This window comes from Bombus pyrosoma, linkage group LG3 (genome assembly GCF_014825855.1).
Source record: "Bombus pyrosoma isolate SC7728 linkage group LG3, ASM1482585v1, whole genome shotgun sequence".
NCBI lineage: Eukaryota > Metazoa > Arthropoda > Insecta > Hymenoptera > Apidae > Bombus > Bombus pyrosoma.
In genome coordinates, this window is record NC_057772.1 from 8,334,778 (window position 1) to 8,356,195 (window position 21,418).

At 39.8% G+C, this 21,418-nt stretch overlaps 1 protein-coding gene and 1 long non-coding RNA gene across 2 annotated transcripts in view; one reads left to right on the top strand and one right to left on the bottom strand.

Moving 5' to 3' along the window:
* LOC122566315 overlaps positions 1 to 15,690 on the top strand; it is a 118,343-nt gene extending 102,653 nt beyond the window's left edge. The window contains exon 4 of the long non-coding RNA XR_006316458.1: positions 15,544 to 15,690. This is a non-coding gene — a long non-coding RNA (uncharacterized LOC122566315). The remainder of the gene's footprint in view (positions 1 to 15,543) is intronic.
* A 2,041-nt stretch (positions 15,691 to 17,731) lies between these two features.
* LOC122577928 (heart- and neural crest derivatives-expressed protein 1-like) lies at positions 17,732 to 21,123 on the bottom strand. Its single transcript, XM_043749642.1, has 3 exons — positions 20,828 to 21,123; positions 19,797 to 20,001; positions 17,732 to 18,010 (listed from the first exon to the last, which is right to left on the bottom strand). Exons 1-3 carry the CDS (start codon positions 21,121 to 21,123, stop codon positions 17,732 to 17,734), a joined length of 780 nt encoding a protein of 259 aa, XP_043605577.1.
* Positions 21,124 to 21,418: the final 295 nt, after the last annotated feature.

A 21,418-nucleotide genomic window follows, 5' to 3' on the forward strand; every position in this document is an offset into this window, starting at 1 on the left:
TAAATTCCCATTTGAAACGTATCTTCGCATACGCATCGCAAAACGTACGTAATTCTCAGTACGTTCAAAATTTAGTCATAGTATGTTACGTGCGTACGTATGTGTTCCATTAGAACGTGCAATTCATGGAATGAGAAAAAAAAAAAAATGACGAAGATTTGATTTCTAATCATAGTATCATTTACGTAAGCGTGCCGTTTGCACTTGCAAAATATTACGATGGTTGTAAAAGAATGTAAATCACACGGCTTATAACGATAGCTTGATGGCGATGAAAACACGGAAGATTGAAGGAGACAGGGGACGATACTTAAGATAACCATACAGTCATCATCTTCCCGTTACCGGCAATAAATCCTAAATGAAGAACAACGGATACGTAATTTCCAAGAGTCACGATGTCTCATGTGCTAACTTCTTGCCGTCCAACGTGACTCCGCTTAAAGACATTTAACAAAAGGATAACAATCTGCAAGTTTAACGTTGTTCGTAGCAAAAGTTGAAGTATTTAGCAAAAACGTTTCAACGTTATACTCGTTTTTATTATTCACAATATGTGTACACGTTTCCGTTGTTCCAATACGATATAATCCTTTTTGTTTTATTTTAACATCACTGTTCGTTATTATTAATTTTATCAACAAGTCCAATGTATATAAAAGTGCTTCTTTATCCGCCGATTAAATTCGAAAAGTCAAATTATGGCTTATTGTCTTCTCCTTTGTCTTCTCCTACCGCTTTTATATTGCTGTCGTTTCCAGCATTTTAAATATCGCGATACGCATCGAGTATCATTTTCAATCGATAGAATAACTCAAAGTACTTTTTCTTCTGGCGATTCTAATAAGCTTAAATAGATCACAATGTTCCTCCCCTATTTTCTTCCCTTTTTTCGATATCCATACTTGTTTTTCGTTATGTAGCCGCGAATGTTCCCAAAGACCGGCTAATTGCAGTGTTTGTAAAAACCAGAAAAATCTGCTTGCCTATAGGGGTAGTTTGATCGTTCGCGAAACGTTGCCCCGAAGCACGTACCTTTGAAGAAGCACAAAAGTTGTACAGGTAAAACGTATTTGCGAGAAAGCCGAAGAGAAGTAGAACGAGACGATGATTGAATGTTTCCATAGCATCTACAGGTGTATCTCAAATTCTGTTCCAAATACCGCGGTATCGGTCGAAAGGTGTTTTCGAGAAAAGCGACCATTCAACGAGCAAACGTCGATTTCGCGTCTAAATAAATAATAAAAAATAAAAATATTGGAAATATAAACCGTCGTATCTTCAGTCCCGATGGAAACACGGCTCTCCTACCTGAATACGCGCATAAATAAACGATTTCGCCGGTACACGACAGCGCAAGACTTGATTTAAAAAACGTAAATTGCAGATACGCCCTTTTGACTTAACACGACAAAGTAGCAAAACTCGTGGGATGACCCGGCATCCCGCCCACGTAATTTATTAAAAGTGAAAAACTGAGAAACCGGCCTAACAGCTCCGCTGTCGTTTCTCCTGTACCTGCGTAAGCTGCTCGGGCAGCTACGAAACAGGCAGCGGTCGCGAAAAGGAAGAGAAAGGCGAAGAGAGGAAGAAGAGGTTTCCGTGGTCGCGTGCCGTCGTGCTCCGCTGGGCCCAACGATCTCTCGCACATGACACATCGGAATAGGACATTACGAGAGACGGTGAGCGGGCTTCCTGGCGTCCCGTCGTCCCGACGTGCCGTCGCATCGCGGCCCAATCGTCGGTTGGTGCCACGCGACCGGCACGTGGCCCGCAATTGCGCCAGCCTGCCCCTCGCCTCGGTCACGCCCCGCTGATTCGCCTCGCTTCGCTTTTGCCCTTCGCTTTTGCCTTCGTACGCACACCGATCATTTCTAGCCGCGGTCTCTCTGCTAACCCCTTTGTTACCCTTTCGCGGATAACTGGACCCTGTTCGAATAATACGTCTCCTGGTTGTTATTTCGCGTCGTGAGCCGCACTTCTGCCACGAACGTCACGCTCGCGCTCCGGTCTTTCGTTTCGGGGAAATTAAGCTGCCACGCGGACGCCGTTACGCGACGCGGCCAACCTATCGTTACGTTATGGCCAGAGAACAGGTATCGCCTCAGGAATTGTATACGTGAAATCATGCATTTCGACCTCCTCATTTTCTTCGCTTCTCTACGGAGTTCCTTTCAGAAAACTTGGCTTCTCGCGTGCTTTCGAGAGAAGTTCGTTCATTGGCGGTTGACTTTCCTGCATTTCCTAGTACTTTTAAAGAAGCCAGACGGTCGATATTATTGCCGATACTTGTTACTCGTCGCTGGTGTTCCAGGTTCTCGATATTAGCGCGCGTAAGAGACCCTCTAGACCGGCGGTTCTTAATTTCTCGTTTGTCACGGATCTGCTTCAGGTAGTTTTTTGGCGTAGCGGTTAAGACCAAGCTATTTCTACCAAAACCGGTCAAAGTGACTGGTCTCTAAAAAAATACGTAAGGGAATATTCTTATATTTATCGGTTTACTAGTTTCGTACAAAAGGAATTTCACGTTACGTACACTTTTGGCATTATTCATCCATCTGGGACCATGATCGCTGAACGAACCTTGGTTTGTAAAATTGTACAACCAGTCATCTCGATTGCTGTGGTAGTTTTAGCGTTAATTAATACGTATAATTAAAAGACTCGTCGACAACCTTTTCGGAGAGAAGAGATTCGTTGTAAATAAATAAATAAATACAGGTATCAACGATCGATATTTTATATTGTTGATAAAACGTCGAGAACCTTAGATATCGACAATAATATCGACCCAAAAGTCATATCAACCGCTGACTGAACGCTCCTCGGATGGTGGAATGTATTAGGTTGTCCGAAAAGTTTCTTTCGTTTCTTTCTCAGAATGGAGAAAAAGTATAAATAAGTAAATAAATGAGCGAAAAGACAACAACTTTTCGGTTTGTCTTCTTGGCGATATTTTCCAAAGTAGACCGAGACCGAGGAAATCAGCTCCCCTAAACGTTCCCGTAGTTTTCACATTTAAATTGGGAACACGCTGTATAACACGTAATTATTATTTAATAGAATGAATATTTTTCTAAATTATCATCTTTGAAAGTGCCACCTATTACAGGTGACGATAAATTTGTACACCTGAAAATATACGAAAAATAAACTGGTAAATACACAGCGCAAAAACTAAAGTAAAGTAAATTGCAGAATTGCGCGAAGAAATTTGTATCGTTGGTTCTTCGTTTAAAGCACCTATTCTCTCTCTAACAATTTCAGAACTCATTGTGTATCGTTATCACGTAAAAAATCTCGCAAAATGTTAGCTATATATGTCGGGTTATCATTGGAGTCAGAGGCGTATAACGAATCTTTACATGAATTAGCCATCGTTGTTATGTACTATAGATGATATTTACCGATACAAATGTGATTGTCACAGAGTTTGACGAGTAATAGCGGCGATTGGATAATCGAGATATCGATGACAATGAATTTAGGTTCGATAACGAATCCACGGTCAACGGGATGACGAATGCGATTTGGTCCACGATTCTGGTGTGACCCAACGTACTTGTTCACAGTACAAGTAGAACTTATCCTACTGAATCTCAGTCCAAGTGGACTATTGACTGTCCTTATATACTCCTCTCGGATTAAATCATAAACTATTTCTCAGTTTTATTATTTAAGTACAGCTATAATAAAAAGTCTGGACTAGAGTATTGGGGACCTTTCCAGGCATTCCAAAAGAAAAGCCCCGATGTCCTTCGTCCTAGACATATATTATCCACACAGGCTCGTACGCGCTAATTATTAAATACTAGCACCCTTGTTATTCCTAATTTACATTTTCAATGACACGGTTTATGGTTCTGATGCAGTTTAGGTTTTATCACGGTCGACCGAGTTCAAAAGAGAAAACTCGAATGACAGAAGGGAGGGTTAGCAGTCAAGTGTTTCATAGGGTGTACAAACCAAAGGGATGAAACTTTTCATGTTTGCAAGGGGGATCTTTGAACATATATCCAGGTGTAATTGATCCGATATGATACTTATTGGCCACCGTGTCTCGTTATATGCAACAAATGTAATAGGAATTCATATAGGTTGTCCGAAAAGTTTCTTTCGTTCTATAAGATGATAATAGATGAACAGCAATTTCTGTTTTATATTATTTTATCGAATTAGGTATGATTCATTTCGTTATATTTCTATTATTATGTTCGTGCATATTCAATAAGCTAATATAAAAGAAAAAAAACATTGTGCGTCTATTATTTCCTTATAAAACGAAAGAAACTTCTCGGACAACCCAATAGCTTTTTCGCTGTTACGTCGTTCGTAGTTCGCTACGATTATAACTAAACGAGGCAGTCGGCATTAATTTTCTAGGATGTCACGTATCTGTCTGATTTTATCTTATTAGTGTTGAGGTTGATTGATGGAGGAACGAGTGGATGAATTTGTAATAGAAAATATATATTGAAATAAGTGTAGGTATAAGTACAGGTATAGTGTTGCAGATCCTCACTCTTTCAGTGTTACGATACAATAGGATAAAATAGGGAGTACGTTTATATATTCATGGTATAGGACATTACCGAAAAGATAACCTTGGTTTGTAACTGTAGCTGGAAGCTACAAGAAACAACAACAGAAATTTACTTATAGCTCTTTTGTTTCTAGACCTTGTAACCCAAAGTAAAATTTTTATTCAAGCACACGATAATACGGACCTCTTTTTGTTTTGAATTTGTTTCACTAAATTCTATTCTCCTCGTAACAAAAGAAAAGATGCAGAACTTTTTTTGAGGTAATTACTTCAACAATTCGCTTCTGACTATACCCTTCTATTCCATTGTATTGGAAATAAAATTTCTACAACAATTATTTATTTGCGAATTTGCAATTCAAATAAAAAGTACGTACAATATATTTCGATCTTTCGCTGCATAGCCGGCACAATCACCGTTGGGCGAGTCGAGTCTTACAATAAAGCTAGAAGACATTCATAAATTCGTGAGAAATTAAAAAAGAAAGAAATGGAGAGAATCGGCGAAAATATATTTTCGAAAGTAGCAACATTCCAGGCGAATCACAAACGTGTCATCTAACAGGCACCGTGAAATTCTAACAATCTGACATACCGTTACTTCCTTGAATTGACGATCTAATCGATACCCAATCAATAAAATTCACCGATATAATTGCTCGATCCAATAACGAAATAATTCTACTCGTTGGTAGCCATCGTCCTGCGTGTACGCAGCTCGTCGCTGATCGAATCAGCAAATCGGTGGTAGTCGAACTTCGGTGCACGAACACGATACTTCACTTAGCCGAGCCATCCCGAGACAGATCTCTGTGATGATCGTACTTTATGACGGGTGGTGACGCCGGCGTTACATCGTCGTTAAAATTACCTGACCGATTCGGAAGCCTCGTTGCTAAAAACTCACCAGTTACCTGCCGCCCGATACTGTAAACCTGTGACTCGCTGATACTGCGATTTTCTTGACAATTGTCGGTTAAACGAGAACAAGGCAGGGGTGGCGTAGCAGGGGAAGGAACGACAAAAAAAAAAAACAAAAGAAAAATAAAAGAAGAAAAGAAGGTGGCGAGAGAAGGAAACGGGTACCGTAGCTATAAATCGTCGTTTAAGCGGAACGCTAATGGACGTTTCCTGTCGAAGCTCGAGAAATCGTCGCGAACGTAGCCGCGAATATTCTTTCGACGACATTGTGCGAAGTGCCGCTCGACAAAGCCAGCATAAAGACTTGCATCATTACCTGGTTCGTGTAAGTACGGTACTTGGCTTTGGCTACACGCGACTCAACCCCGAGGAGATAACGCGTTTGTTCCGAGCGCTCAGAATGCGGCCTACTTTGAAGAAGCTTGTTTTAGTCTTACAGACTCTGGTACGCTTGTCGGTAGTGCGTTCTTTTAACGCGTTTACTGTCGGTCGAATTTTTCGTAGACGTACGACACGGGAGAATGTTAAAAAATGATCGTTCTCGCAGCTTCTCGCGGTTGAAAAATTTATTTGCGGAATATTTGCGGCCATCTCTCAAAGAACGATAAATATCGTTGGTATTTATCCGAAATGTGATGGAGAAAGAAATACAGATATTGAAAAGTGATAATTTACTCGTGCAACACACTGAATTCTTCGTTTATTTTGAATTTACCTTTATATAGACTGTGGTATGTTTGTAATATTGCGATTATAGAAGTACGGATATTTTTCATATAACGCTAGGTTTCAATTAATTAACAAAAGCACGCTGTTTGTATTTCTTTGTAACTAAGAGAAATGTGTTTATTCAAACGATCGATAATTAATTCAATGCTAGCCTTACCAGGCCAGGTCAAATGACCGGTTCCAAAGTTTAATTTAAGATTGTACATTCACTGTTATTTCTTTCATTCATGTACCTTGATGTAAATTCTTGTATTAACAAAAATTGAGACATTGATTAATCGAATAATATAAGAATTTACATAAAGTTAGACGAACAGAAGAAACAGCAGTGAATTAAATTTTGAAACCGTTCATTTCACCAGGCCTGGTTAGATTAGTGTTAAAATATTACACATTAATATTATTTATGTTAGTCGTTAAAAGTATCATCCACTTTTTATCTGAGAAGCTTGCAGTTGTTACTTTCCTATAAACAAATTCTCGAGCGCAAAGGATTGATACTCCACGAACTAAAAACAGACTCAACCAAGAAACAACGAATGACGGTGCTTGCTTTTAAAAACTCTCATTGCGTTCCTTTTTTTCTTTTTTTTTTTTTTTATACAGACTCCAATTTCTCCAATTCTCGAATCGAGGCAGAGCGAAATTGCGTTATGGAGATACCGCGTTGCACGAGGTTTTCCACAGTTCTCAAACCGTGTTGTAAAAACACCGCTTTACCTTTAACATTAATTTGAACTTTAAATTCGTACTACACATTTGAGCTATAAACAAACATATCCGAATTACTTTACGATGTGACGAGTATGCTTACTGCTTCGCCCTACTCCAAAACTTTCCTGGAAAAAAACAATCCACAAGCTGAAGGTTTCGTCAATGCTGTGAACACAGCCGATCCTTTGGGTTCACCAAAGTCGAAAGGTATATCTGTTCGGGACAGAGCGTGGCACGGTCGTAAATTAACTGTATCGATGACGTGTCGGAAGATGTGTTCCACGTGGACGAAGGGATCGCCACATGGCACGAGTCTACGGGGCGGAGAATAAATGCGGTATCCCTGGTGTAGTGATAGGCTTGGGTGGTGGCATCGAGAAGCCGGTGTCATCTGTTGCATCGGTTACATCCTGACCATCAAAGCGTGACCGTGCTTGGTAACCGGCTACTATAAACGTAGCACAGGGGATCAATTACCTTCTAATTGACCGGCAGAACGCTGTCACTGCGAATCGATAGTTAAAAATTGTTTCGTAACGAGCGACCTTGTCATCGACAAGCAATTTCTGACTATATGGCTTTGATACGGCGCTTTCGAACGACAAGTAGAGCACAAAACAGGAATATAATGGACGACGCAGGCTGTGCTCGTGTTGTTCGTCACTTAGTCGAATTTTAAAGATACAATTAGTATAATTATCGCGACTCCGTGATTACCGACGCGAGTAGACTGGATTTTCATGAATTTTTGGGCAACTGGAAAGCACGAAAATGCACACGAAGCGTATAATATGCAAAAATGTACGAACTTTTCAAGTTGCAGAAGATAAATATTTATTGTAGTACGAAGCAGGTGAAGCGAATTTCTATTTCTGGTTCTCAGAGCCCAAGGTATATTAATCTTGCGTTAGGTTGCACTGTTCAAACTTTAGACGAGAAGAAATCAAAGTCGCAAGGACCTTGTAGGAAGATATAGGCTTGATGTAATTTTGACAGCCTTTTTACTAATTTTTAGCATCGGATTGAGTGAAAATTTAATACGGAAAATACGTAGAATGTCGTGTTTTACGCATTGCATTTAGTGATAAAGCGAACTTGATCTGACTCCGAAGATTTAGGTTCTGCTTCTTTGTTCGCATTCGTGAACACATAAAATGCATGAATATTATCACTGATCCTAAATGTGAGTTTGGAAACGCAGTACAAGATGTAAATCGCGTTACAAGGCGATGCTGTCTTTACGACTCACAACGATTGAACTCGACGAGACGACTGCAAGGAATTAAACTATACCTTCCTTCAACTATACACGTGATAATCGTCGAAGCAAACATATCAGCCTGTTCACATTTGTTCCAAGCTTTTCTAAAAATCCTGATCATAGAATTTAGAACGAACGGTTTCAACTTAATTTACGAGCTGTCGTTCGAGTATCGTGTAATTGGTGTCCGCGTTTCTACGACAGAAACGAATCTCGTACGAGCTTCCAGATGCTTGATAGAACAAAAAATATCTGTTCGTTCGTGATCTGGTTGGATTCGTTGGATCTGTTCGAAACACTTGTTCCGCACACGAAGCTTATTCATCTTTCAGCCGTGATACCGAAACGATCGTCCACGAAATTTCGATGTCTACTGTGAATGCACCTACAGCTTTCGGGGTATTCATCGTGATCATCTGTTCGCCATATTTTGGACAGGGCGCGTGCCGTGTCGATAATACGATGGTACGTGTTCAACGACAAGAGGTAAAAAATTGCAGCCCGAAAAAATTGACATCGAGGTAACAATTTATACGGACAATGAAACATATGGTTCGACAGTCGAGCGAAATTGAGCAGCGCGCCGATGATTAAATAATAATTGGTCTCTTTAATGAGGCAAATCTTCATCCGCGGCGGTGGTATTTATCTTTCTTTCGGAAGCAAATACGCCTATTAAAAGCTTTTTGTATTAATACGAGCGGACATCACGCGAACCAATATTTAATTTACAAAAATTATTACCAATGGTACATACTTGGAACAGCTATACAGCGTAGCTTAGCTGCGACACGACGTCTATTTGTTAAAATTTGCACGGAGTTTGGGGTTTTACTTTGAACATAAAGTTACGCGTAAAACGTTCATCTCTTTTTTATAAACCTTCTAAAAGTTCAAACTGCCATCAAGTTTGCGCTCTTTGGATTACAAATTCTTAGCACACGTATAAATAACTGAAATACGTTTACCTGCAAATGCGATGAAATAATCGGGACAATTGGTTTCGCTGAAGATTCCGTGACTTTGTCTTCGTAACATCGTACCACGCATAATATCTGAAACAATACGTGCGAAGTAATACTATATCAAAGTTTCGGTGGATCGTCGATGAAAAAACAATTTTCTCTTTTGTAAATGTTACCGTCGAAAGATTGGATTTGTTACATGCTCGGAGGCAGTTACACGTTGGAGATTTCGAGTTTCTTATTTTCGAGCAACTGACGCGTCGATGAATCACAGTTACGTAAGAGCGGACGAGACGAAAAACGCGAACAAGAGGTCGATCGACGATAGAGAAAGGAAAGAGATACGAGTTTTGCATTGAAAGCGGGCGAGCATTTGCGTTTCTGTCGACACGCGGTCCAGTCTAATTTTTTTCTAAAACTGTAATAACTACACGATGCATGGTTTCGCTCTTGCCGATGTCCTACCGTGAATTCGGCAATTTCGCCGCCAACTTTTTTTCTCCTGGCGTCTACTTCTGTCGCCGCATCACGACGCCTCTGCGGTTGCTCGAATACCTGCGTCGATATAATACAACTGGATATTACGAATTCTCGGGATCATCACCCTAATCGAAGCGTAATTTAGGCGACGCTTTCAGCAGTTTCGGCACACCGTGAGACACACCGCAGACTTTAGGAAGATGACGATGGTTAGGCGTGGAAAGCTGCGGTGGCAAGAAACGAACCATCTCTCGTGTTGCTACGCGTTGATACACGTTGCGCATGAAATGGACGAATTTCTTAATGAAACGTTTCACGTTTTCCACTTACTTGGACATTGCGAAGATTTCGTCTGAAACTATGCGTCGATACTTTGCTTCGGCGCAGCCCGAACGATTTCAAATTTATTTTTAGCGAGTAAAAGCATTATGTTTGCATTTTTAGTGTAAAAGGATATATTTATGATGCTGTAGCGGTACTCGACAGCAACTATTGTCAGACGACGACAGCGCAGTGGTTAGCGCCTTAGGTTACGAACTTCGGAACCCGAGATCGTCGAATCCCGGCGACCGAAATCCGATTTTTTTCCACGACATCAAAATAAGAAGAAAGCCGCAGTATCCCAGCAGCGACATCCATACCAGCAGTAGCACTATCACTCACAACAACACCTCAATACTATTTGTTACGCGTTAGAGAATAAAATTGTTGTTTATAACTATCTAGTTGGCTTTAGTGTTGCAACAACCCTGGCTCCACCTTTCGTAACGCTGCAAGTGCAAGGTTGAACTGCTTTCGCGAGTAGTGGTGTCGTATCTTACGCTAAGTCGACCTTGTAACGTCGTTGAAATAACTCGCGAAGATTTCTTTGTAAATTTTGAAACGCCTCTGCTGCTAGAGTTTGCTTTCCTTGAATTGTGTACCACTGTCAGTGCAAAACAGCGATACGTAACATCAGGATAAAAGCAACGAGCCAGTCGTTTGTAAAATCGAGTAACTGCCCGAAACAAAAAATAGAAAAGATCGATGAAATTACGCGACAGAAGTACGAAGCAAGTGGTTCGGGGCTAAAGTTTTAAGAAATCTCAAAATGCGAAGTTAATTTAGCTTTTAGCCTCCGAACCGCTCGTATCGCGCTTATCTCCCTAACTAATTAAAAGACCGGTGGTCGTGTTTCGTAATTGCTTTCCGTTCTATTCGAACATTTGTCAACAGAAATATCATTTCTATGTATTTTACGCTTCTAGAATTTTAACGATCGTCCTCGTTTATTACCTTTGCGATATTCGATCTGAGCGAAAGGTACAGCAAATTCTGCAGTTATTGTTGCGCCTAGCGGTAGGCTAACAAGTGTATCGGACTTCTTTGCGGTACATAGGTGTTGCATAAAGTGCAACTGGTTTCTCGCTAGTGGTCGCATTATGTACGAGTTTCTATATAATAACGATTTCGAACGTTATATGTCGGTGGGGTCCGAGGCGTCGACATCTATATCGAACGGCTTTCTCAATGAAGAAGCACCTCTTTCCTCTATCTTCCTTTAGTCACCAACGGTGTTTCGTGACACTGGTGGTCGTCTTATCCGCGCGTTTTTTCACCTAGTGTGTGGAATGATAGGTTTCGAATGGCAGTGACCATTGGCCTCTCTTCTCTTCATTATTTCTCGCACTGATGTTCTTCAAAAAACGTTCGAGATTGGGTTGGAGTGTGTGTGTGATGACTTTAATTCAACTGATTGATACTTGCGCATGTTTGTGCGTCACCACGGCGTTATCAAACTTGAACGAGAAGAGAAAATCCCCGTGTGTATTACTACACCCGGAGTTTACTTACTACTCTATACCATATACGTGTTGGTGTTTTCAACACATGTTTGAGGTGTTTTTCTCTCTTCTCCTTTCTCACTCTTTCCAACGAAAGTTTAGTTCACTGTCGATGAATGACGCGACATTTGACCTCATCTTTTGACAGTTTTCTTCGTTCTTCAACTTGTTTTTAACACCATCCCATTTTTATCCAAATTGCTATCTCGTTGTTTATAACGTAACTATAAGTTTATATCTTACTAGAGAAAGATAAGAAAGAATTCTTTCAGTTTCTATAATTTGTTTAATATCCGTGATGAAAACAAACTTAAAACAGGTTTATTTCCTGGTTATGTTATAATTATATCGCAAATGTAATATAATTTCTGCAAATATAATTTACGAATATAACTGAAAAAATGCCACTTGGACGAAAGATTCTTAGTGAATAGATTAAATGTTAGGTCAAACCGAAGGATAGTTAGGCAGGTAGGTTGATAAACCTATACCTCGGATATCTCGTACTTTCGCGCGAATTATATGCGTTCTGTACAATCTTACGTCTCCAGATATTCCATAAACGAATTGAAATCTCCATCTACCTATCTAGGATACAATAAAATTTATCTTGCATTTATCGTTGCATTACATTCGGTAATTTACTCTCTCAAATTGTTTTGAATTTCTCTACAAAACGGTACGAACAGAACACCGTGCCATTTTCGGAAATCGTAGCTTCGATTCCTCCCTCGATTCTTTCCGCTCCCTCGATTCCAGGAAAGTCTACGTTATACTGGACAAACACAATGGATTCCGAAAAAAAAAAAAAACTAAGAAACACGGCGCCATGGGAGTACTCGAGACGAATTTCAACCGTGTTATTTCTCTGAAGCCAGGTCAGACTAGATTTTTCCAACACAAACCCCTATGGGTTCCAGTTCCTTGCGGGTTAAATCAACGAGAGTTTTCATCACGAAAAGGGTTAACGAGTTTTGCGGTCGAAAAGTGAGAGAGAAAGAGAGCGGTGGCAAAATCTTTCGACACGGAGTCAGGTGGTTGGGGTCGTAATTCCATAGAGGGTGCTGGCTTTGACACCATAAGGGTAGCGAGGTGTCACAAAATTCTCAATGGTACGCGCGCTCTCGCAAACCTGGAACGAATCGTTCTTCCTTTAGGATGCCGTGCACCAAGGACCGTGGCCACGGCTCGTTATCGAACAACACGTCGCAGTAATTAGGGTGTAATTTCTGCCGAAAAATTTCCAGAGTTTAACTCTGGAAACCGCCCTTTCGTTGCTGTTTCCCCTCTATGACCAAATTGCTGTCAAACTATTTCAACGTTGTAATTTACTCTTCTGCCCAAAGGTTACCGATACATTGAGATTTGGAAAGGACGTAACGACATCCTCGCATATAATAAATATTCTTAACAATATTTTGTCGCAGTGTTGAAACATTTGGAACAACGTCCGATCGAAAAGTTATCTGGAATAAGGACGTATTATTGTTCAAGTCGCAACGAGAAGCTTTGTTACGTCGCGTCCGTAATTGTCTGACCTTCAAAAGTCCGCGCACAAGTTATACAGACCCTTAGTAAATCTAAGGAACCACCAAACAGAATCTTTTTGGCGAAATCTTCATTCCTGCAAGGATAATCGATTTATGGGCGGGCCTTGGAACAGTTCTTAGATTTATTATTCGTTCTTAAAAATCACGGAGAGTGGGGGTACTTATTTACCTAAAAGCTTGGTTTTTCCTATGGACAATGGCAGCCATAGCCACGCTGGTAGAAGGTTTTCTCCTCCTATCTTCATTCATTAACGTAGGTCATAACCAATGGGCATCGCGGATCGTTAGCCTCATTTTCCTAGCGAAAAGAGAATAATTTGGTTACATAGAATAATATTTTCCATATTCTTACACCAAATTTTACGCAGTTTTGCGTGTAGAAAAAAACAAGCCGTGATCGATCGATCGAAAACTACAATCGGATTACGCGCCAGAGTCAACAACGAGAGAAGTGCGAAAATTGCTGTTTTGTGCCGTCGAATAAACCAGCGTGAAGGATCGTAAGCGGCACGAATTTTACCTGAAATAGCAATTTCGAAAAGTCGACCACTTTTGGTCACGCCCAAACTCCAGCTCTCGGCTCGGTCAAATTCGTCTCGTGAATTCTCTGCTCTGTTCTTTTCCCGCGTACTCCATTAAACCGAACACACGTTTCAGTTGTCAGACGAACGTCGTTTCAGCGTTCAGCTTGCAACTGGAACGTGTTGTCTTTTTCAGAAATTTCACGATCGTACTCTTTTGTCACTCCTCGTTCGCGTCGCTAATTCGATTACACGCAACGTCCGGGCGTACGTCTGTTTGACAGCGAGTCGAATTTCCACGAAATCTTCATCGACAGAAAAAAGGATACGCACGCGTGTTTCTTCGCTCTTACACTTTCACGCTTTTATATCGAAGATCTTACGAAAATACGATACCTCTGCTACACTGATTTATCCTTTGTTCCATCTCCTTTTTATCGTCATTATTGTCGACATTAATTCCATGTAGAAGTTGCTACACACGTGTTTTGCCCATACGATTATTGTTATTTGTTCGATTCGCATAACTCCGAGGGAAGATGATACATAAAATCGCGAATAAATACAATTTATTTCTAACTTTGTTTTTAATTATTGTAGTATCGCGGACATAAGGCCTAGGAGTTAGCGGGAGAACCACATACAATGTCGCGAGAGCCGAGGCGTTTTTAAACCATAAACAATGTCCCGAGAGCCGAGGTGCCGATGGGCCCGTAAATGTGTCGTCCTTCAAGTCCTTCAAGTGAATAGTTTCATAGAAGAGGTCTACGTGGCTTTGACCACGAGCGGTCGCGGAACACGTGTGTGGTGGGTCTACGGGAGGACAAAAGACATGCGAGGGCAGTGGAGTTTGAGTTGAGAAGTCGAAGACTGTGAATCGAGAAGTCAGAGAGTGCGAGTTGCGTTGTCGATATAGTGCTGTTAGCGCTGTCGAGAGAGTGTGGTCCGCGTGAGAGAGAACGTTGGATCCGTTGTGTCGAGAGTTGTCTAAATTGTAGCGTATTATTGCGATTAGTTCATATTAACCTACCATCGTTTTTCTGTCTATATTTGTACAATCCATTCATTGTAAATAAATTACAAATATTAGGATATAATAGCAACATATTCCATTGAAGATACTGCATTATGTACAATGTATCAACGACTGTAATAAGCGACCAGCAACTCACCCGAGCTTAGTAGATCGAGCTTTACGACTTTTGGGAATATCGGTTTACGTACATAGTTTTAACAGTTGCAATTTTGATTTAATTGAACGATCGATTTTCCAAGATCGATCAAAATGTTTCTAATTATCTCTCGTACGTAGGTTTACATGCTTTTGCTGGTTGCAATTTTTGAGAAAATCGAAAATACACGAGCAGGACGATGTACGTATTTGCTTCTGAATTTTACCCCATTCCATGTATTTCCAGGTATCTCGTGATCTCGTTTTAGCCTTCGCGAAGTATATGAGCCGTGGCACGTGTCCATCCCAGTAATTAATGATCTCTGATCATCGAGCATCTAAGATTGGAAGGAATGCCTACTTATTACAGAAAGGTGGATCTCCGTTTGGAGAAAAAGAGAAACGAGAGAATCCATGCAAAACTGCTAACGAGCTCTATTGTGCGGCACGTGCCGCTGTCCGCCCACGCGCTTCCAAACAGACATTTTTTTCTTTCAGTCTCGCCAATCTGCCGCATGGAAAAGGATTGCCGATCACTGTCATCCTTCTCTTTCCGTTCCATCGCCAACCAATGTTTCTTTTTAATTTCAAACGAACGAAATTCCAGGACTTCGACAGGGCAACCTGTTTAATGTTACTTTGGAAATTCTGTAGATAATATCTTTATCGTTTTCCTTATGAATCGCACAAGATTCCGGTCTTTCAGTTTACTTTCCTCGCTATTCTTATCTTATTCGTAGTAATATCACTATGTTATATTAAACGCGTTAGTAAAACAGCCATCTTCCATTAATTAGATACAAAACATTGTTTACGTCCGAATGAGTAAATTTTATTTATTCGTTTAATGATTATTTATCGTTAGATTCCCTGGCAAGGTATCAGCGTGCGCAATTAAACGTATTCCATAGATATACAAATTTATTCTTGGAAGGGAGGATGAGGTGGAAGGGCAGGAAAATTATAGCCAGATTCAGGCGTGGAAACGAGACCAAAGCGAAGGAATACTGGAAAGAGGAGAGAGAAAAAAGGTGCAGATTATGTGGAAGGGAAGAAGAGGACCTGCGACATGTAATAGAAGAATGGGAAATAACGGGAGGACCAAAAGACATGGAAAAAACACTGAGTGAGACTGGAGAAGGACTGATGGATTTAAGAGCAATAATAGAGAAAAGAAGGGCAGAGGCAATACAAGACGGAGTGGAATGACGAGAAGGTAGCACAGCAAGGAGGCAAAAAAAAAACCAAAGTGGCAATAATGTGTAGTCATAAGTTGCAATAGTTTGTAGTCATTAGTTTTAGATGCTAGAGGTAAGAATATGCTAAGGAGTGCAATACATTAAATGTAAGAAATGTAAACCGAAAGTTCGTCCAAAGCCGAAAGGCTTAAGGACTAAAATAAATAATAAATACAAATTTATTCATTCATCGTTGGTCTATTAAACTGACAATCTTGAAAGTTTGCTTTTGAAAATTAATTTATCAAAGCCTCGAAATTTATTTCTCTCGTTTTCTGCTTTCAAGATGATCGATAAGGTTCCATCGTTGTGCCTTTGAAAACAGCTGCCAGTTCTTTGGTTTGGAAAAATTTGCATGGACGAGGGTAATGCGTAATGACTTACAAGAGATCATCATTTTTAATTTATTTTCGAAATTTTCAAGAAACGAGAAAATTTTTCGTTCGAATCTTCGGATATTTTATTTACAATAGTTTACATCGATATAAATTTCCCATAACATATTGATATAATATTCACACGAATCTTCTTTTAAACAACTTAATCTAGAAATTATCACTTACGGTTATCCGACATCCTCGAATCTTCACGTCGTTCAACGATTCTTCTTTGGCTTCGTGAATTACTTATTCTATCAAATGGACGGTACGAAATATTATTGTTCCTAGCTCGATAAACGTCGAAATCGCATCTTTCCAATTCCTGACTAGCTACACAATAAATATATAAATATACAATAATCGCACGAGTCACTGGCGTTGCTCTTGAACGTTTATTTATAAACTATTAGGTCGTCCGGAAAGTTTCTTTCGTTCTATGAGGAAATAATAGACGCACAACGTTTTTTCGTTTTATATTATTTCGTCGAATTACGTACGATGCGTTTTGTTCTAAACACCGCGACATTTTGCAGACTTAGTTCGTATAGAAGTGCGCTGTTGTAAAAATCACGTTTGCGAAAGAAAGACACCTTTCGGACAACCTAATAAATCGAAATAGAAGAACATGGTACTAGTTACGAATAGATAATCTAAAACGTTGTGATAGGTAAAAATTTAGAAAGCTTCTTAAACGATAAATAATTATTACGACCTCGCATTAATTTTTAATATAAATACAATATGTTCACGATGTCTATGAAATTAGTATTTATTTAAGTATTACAATAATGGCACCGATCTTTTAAATTATCCTATTACTCGTTCGATTACGCTTTCCCGCCATTTCTATCATTTCTGGCGCGTTTTATCGACTAAAATATCGAATAAATTTACATTAAACAAATGAAGTTCTGTGTTAAATTCTACATACGTAGCAGAAAATTAGCAGTGATACGAAATACGTATCGCAACAGCGATAATATAAATAGATTACGATAATACCTAGGCATTTAAAAACGATTTAATAATAATTTAATTATATGTATAAGTTTATCTAATATATCTTTGGACTATTAGCCGTCTGTGATCGTAATCGTACACGATCCACGAATAAAAGGTATGAATTACATGCAAATTAATCAAGAACGCAATACACACAACACATATTAATAGAATAAATATTGCCCTGCAGACTTAAAAATCTAAACACATTGTCAGAAGATTACTTGTACATTTTACGTTATCGATACGATTACAGTTTTATTAATAATTTCGTTGCCAATTAATTAACACCAAGTTAACGCAACGTTGGAATCGCCAGACTCGAAAATATTTTGATATACGTAAAAAGTAAATTTCTAAATACTTGCAAGCGATAATTTACATACGTAGAACGTAGATACTCGAACGTTAGCCTTTTACAGCTATTCCTTTTTCACTGCCACTTGCCATCGTGTCTCTGAAGAAGGTCACAGAGCGCGGCGATGTAGGTCTGCGCCATTTGCAACGTCTCGAATTTACTGAGCTTGTGATCCGCCCCAAGGCTCGGTACAACTTCGCGTAATTTATCAAAAGCGTCGTTCAGACCGTTCATTCGGCGTCTTTCGCGCGCATTCGCGGCCAAACGCCGGCGCTTCAACACGCTTGGCGATGGCGGAATGTCCCTGGAGCGTCGTCTTCCTCTGCGAGGGCTGCTGGTAGGCGACACTTGTTTCTACAAAACCAATTTACACATCTTGCGTCAATGTAAATCTTTCATTCGTGACAGTTAATTCGTTAACCTTTATTCGCCTCTCGCGTCGATCCGACAAGTTGATGTATCGAGACGAAGCTTCGTTCAGATTAGTTACGTCGTTTACGTGTTCGAGCACCGTGCGTTGAAACGAGATTTCACGAATCTGCCATGTAAATTTCGATAAATACCCGGTTGGATTCGCTTGCCCGAACGTAGGCTCCTGTCACGCGAATTGAAATTAACATCTGATAGAAAAAATTGGAGCTGCGATCGTGCAAACTGCTTGCCAAGAAAATTTGGAAATCTGATTCCCACTCGAACGAGATACGACGTTGTTCATCGAAATTGAAACGCACATGATTGCGGAATCACTTTGTTGTCAACCCAATAGAAATTCCAAGATATTTGATGTTTTAAAAATGTATTAGGCTGTTCCCAAAGCTTCTTTCGTTTTGTGAGGAAACGATAGATGCGCCACATTTCTTGTAATAATAGAACAAAATGGATATATATACGATTTACAGTGAGATCCGTTATAACGAGACGCGATAAAGTGCACGCGTACCGAGCGAAAATTCAAAGTCGATTTTCTCGAAAACAAAGCCTCAGACGAAAAATTTTTATTCTATATTTTCGACTTCTTTTTTCGCGTAGAATCATCCCCTTTCCGCTTGTACCACCAGTTACCAACCACCCTGTATATTAGGTTGTCCGGAAAGTGTCTTTCTTTCGCAAACGTGTTTACTACAACAATGCACCTTCGTACGAACGTGAAACCAAGTCTGTGAAATGTCACGGTGTTTATCTCAACAGAACAGAATGGATCGTACGTATTTCGACAAAATAAAACCAATGACATTGTGCGTCTATTATTTCCTCATAAAACGAAAGAAACTTGTCGGACAACCTAATATAAATATTTCTCTGTACTAAATATCTTGGAATTTCTGCACACGCGTATCTTCGCGTTGCTTCCAAACGTTATCTATTTTATTTATTCATAAATTTCATTCATAGAAGGCGTTTACATACTCCCGCGTACGCAGTGTTTCGTCTTAATGGGGTGTCCTGAATTAGAATGTTCTAAAACAGCGTCTTTTTGTGATTTTTTTTTTAAAGGGAAAGAAAAAAATTATAACAGTTTTCAATCGGCGTGAAAGATCCACCTCGTAATTCTTGATCGAAACAAAAAACCAAAAAAGGACGAAGTAAAAAAGTTCGCCAGAAAGTTTATTTAAATAATTGTTATAGCACCTTAACGTTTATTTTTTCTTTTTATAAAACACATTTTCTCTTGAAATCCGCCAAAATTTTTAATTTCGCACTATTTTCTGCCCCCTTTTTTTAGTTCATCGGGAAGAAAAATATATAATAATTTAATCGCTTTTTGGTTCTTTGTTTCGGTCAAGAAGTTACGAGCTGGATCTTTCACGCCGATCGAAAACTACAGCCCATGAAATGGGCTTAGAAATCTGTTACAATTCTTCTTTTTACTTTAACAAAAATTTGTTTGTATTCGTTAAATATATACAAAACCATACCTCCAAATTCAATAACTTCGTTTCTTTCTTTCCCTTCTAAAAAAAAAAAAAAAAATCACAAGAAGACGCTGTTTTAAAACACTCTAATTCAGCACATCCCCGTAATAGCCACGTCAGTTCAATCTTATTATACGATCTTACGTCATTTTTTTCAGGAACAACTTTCGTTGGTCGTAAAATCGCGAGATGTTCTCGATTAAGAACTACTATCCATTGAGATTTACCTGCGCCGATGTAACAGGTTCCCAACAATTGCTTCTTTGCTCCACCATCATCTGCATCGGCTTGCCGGCCTCGAGGCTTTGAAATTTTTGTTCTTGAGGCGGAGTTTCGTAGCAATAGGCTGGCGGATGATACTCCACGGAACTGTCCTCGTGCAGCATCGTTCCCGGAGAGGCGGTGTGATTTATCGCATGCTGTGGCTCGTACCTGTCAAAATTATATCGATTATAATGTGATCATTCAAGCCACGTGATTAACATGTAACGAGTCGCATTCGCTAGAAAAATGCTGCTGTACATCCTTCTCATATACGTTACTACTATAGCTATTTCGATTATTTACCTCGTATCGTTTGTTCTCCAGCTGTATTAATATCGTGTAAAATACACATGCGTTTTAACGAACCATTGAGATCGTTTTTACGATTTAGTCATTTCGATAGTCGTTGTGCTAACAACGCTAGTGTTACGATTTCAAAACTGGGAATTATCTTAATGCCATTGCACGCTCCAAGCAAGCAAAAGCAGGTCGTTCGCGATGATCTCGACACTTGTCTAACGTTTATAATTATATATAATCATAATTATACACATTGATTATATTTTACAAATTAAGTGCGATAGAACAACCGTATTAAACGTCTTGCCATGCTGTTCGATTACGATAAAGTCGTTGGTGGACTATCGATAGAATATATCTCGAGACTAGGCAGCTACGCGAGAGCTGGACGAAGATGACGAGGAAAATCACTTACTTACCAAACTTGTTCAAATGAAATTTCCTTCGATATCTGTCGAGATAAAAAACATTGTAGGAAACTTCAACTTCGACTGAATTCCATTCAAACAATTATATACAACTTTCGTTTTACATAAACGTATACTGCTACTTGCTTTGTACAAAGCTACGATAATGCGCGATTTCGCACAAGCGACAGACGTACGAAACGCAGATTCGCAACTAGTGGAAATGTATCGTAAGGACGAGTCGGCGAGAAATATTCGCAGGGCTCGAAGCAAAAATATCAACTTACCTTTGAGGCGTTACAGGTGTCAGAACGCTAAACGAGCTTCTCTCGTACGTATCCGGCGTTCTCGAATACTTTGCAACTACCTCTTTCCCATAACTGATCGTCTCTGCTGCCTTCTGCGGGGTGATCTCACCTTTGTGCGCGTAATTCTCACTATATGCAACTTTGATAGAGTCGTAATTCGGGGAATTGTACGGCGACGGATATAAAGTGTCGTAAGTCCTCGTCGTCGTCGGGTACGTAGTTGTTACGATCTCAGTAGAAACTGGGTATTCGTGGTGGTTCGACAGTAGAGCCATCCTTTTCCTCACTTGGCTACTTTCCAACGATATCTCATTAAAATAAATTAATTCTCAACACAAACGCGAAATCTCGACAATTCGAAAGACGATCTTGATGAAATTCTTTGCTGTTCCATCGGGTTGAATTTCCAGGCGACGCTTTCCTCTCAACAGCGGTGAATCTGGAGAACTCTTAGACCCTTTAGGATCCCTAAGACGATCGACGACTAATCTTCTTCTTCTTCTTCTTCTTATTCTTCTTCCAGCTGCTTTCCACCTTATGAAAACACTTTTACTTTTCTTCGTGAAAATA

Coding starts and splice junctions, on each gene's coding strand:
- LOC122577928 (XM_043749642.1), bottom strand. CDS start 21,123: ATGGCTCTACTGTCGAACCACCACGAATACCCAGTTTCTACTGAGATC. Junction 20,002..20,827: donor ACACCTGTAACGCCTCAAAG/GTAAGTTGATAT, acceptor TAATTTTGACAG/GTACGAGCCACAGCATGCGA. Junction 18,011..19,796: donor AACCTGTTACATCGGCGCAG/GTAAATCTCAAT, acceptor TTGGTTTTGTAG/AAACAAGTGTCGCCTACCAG.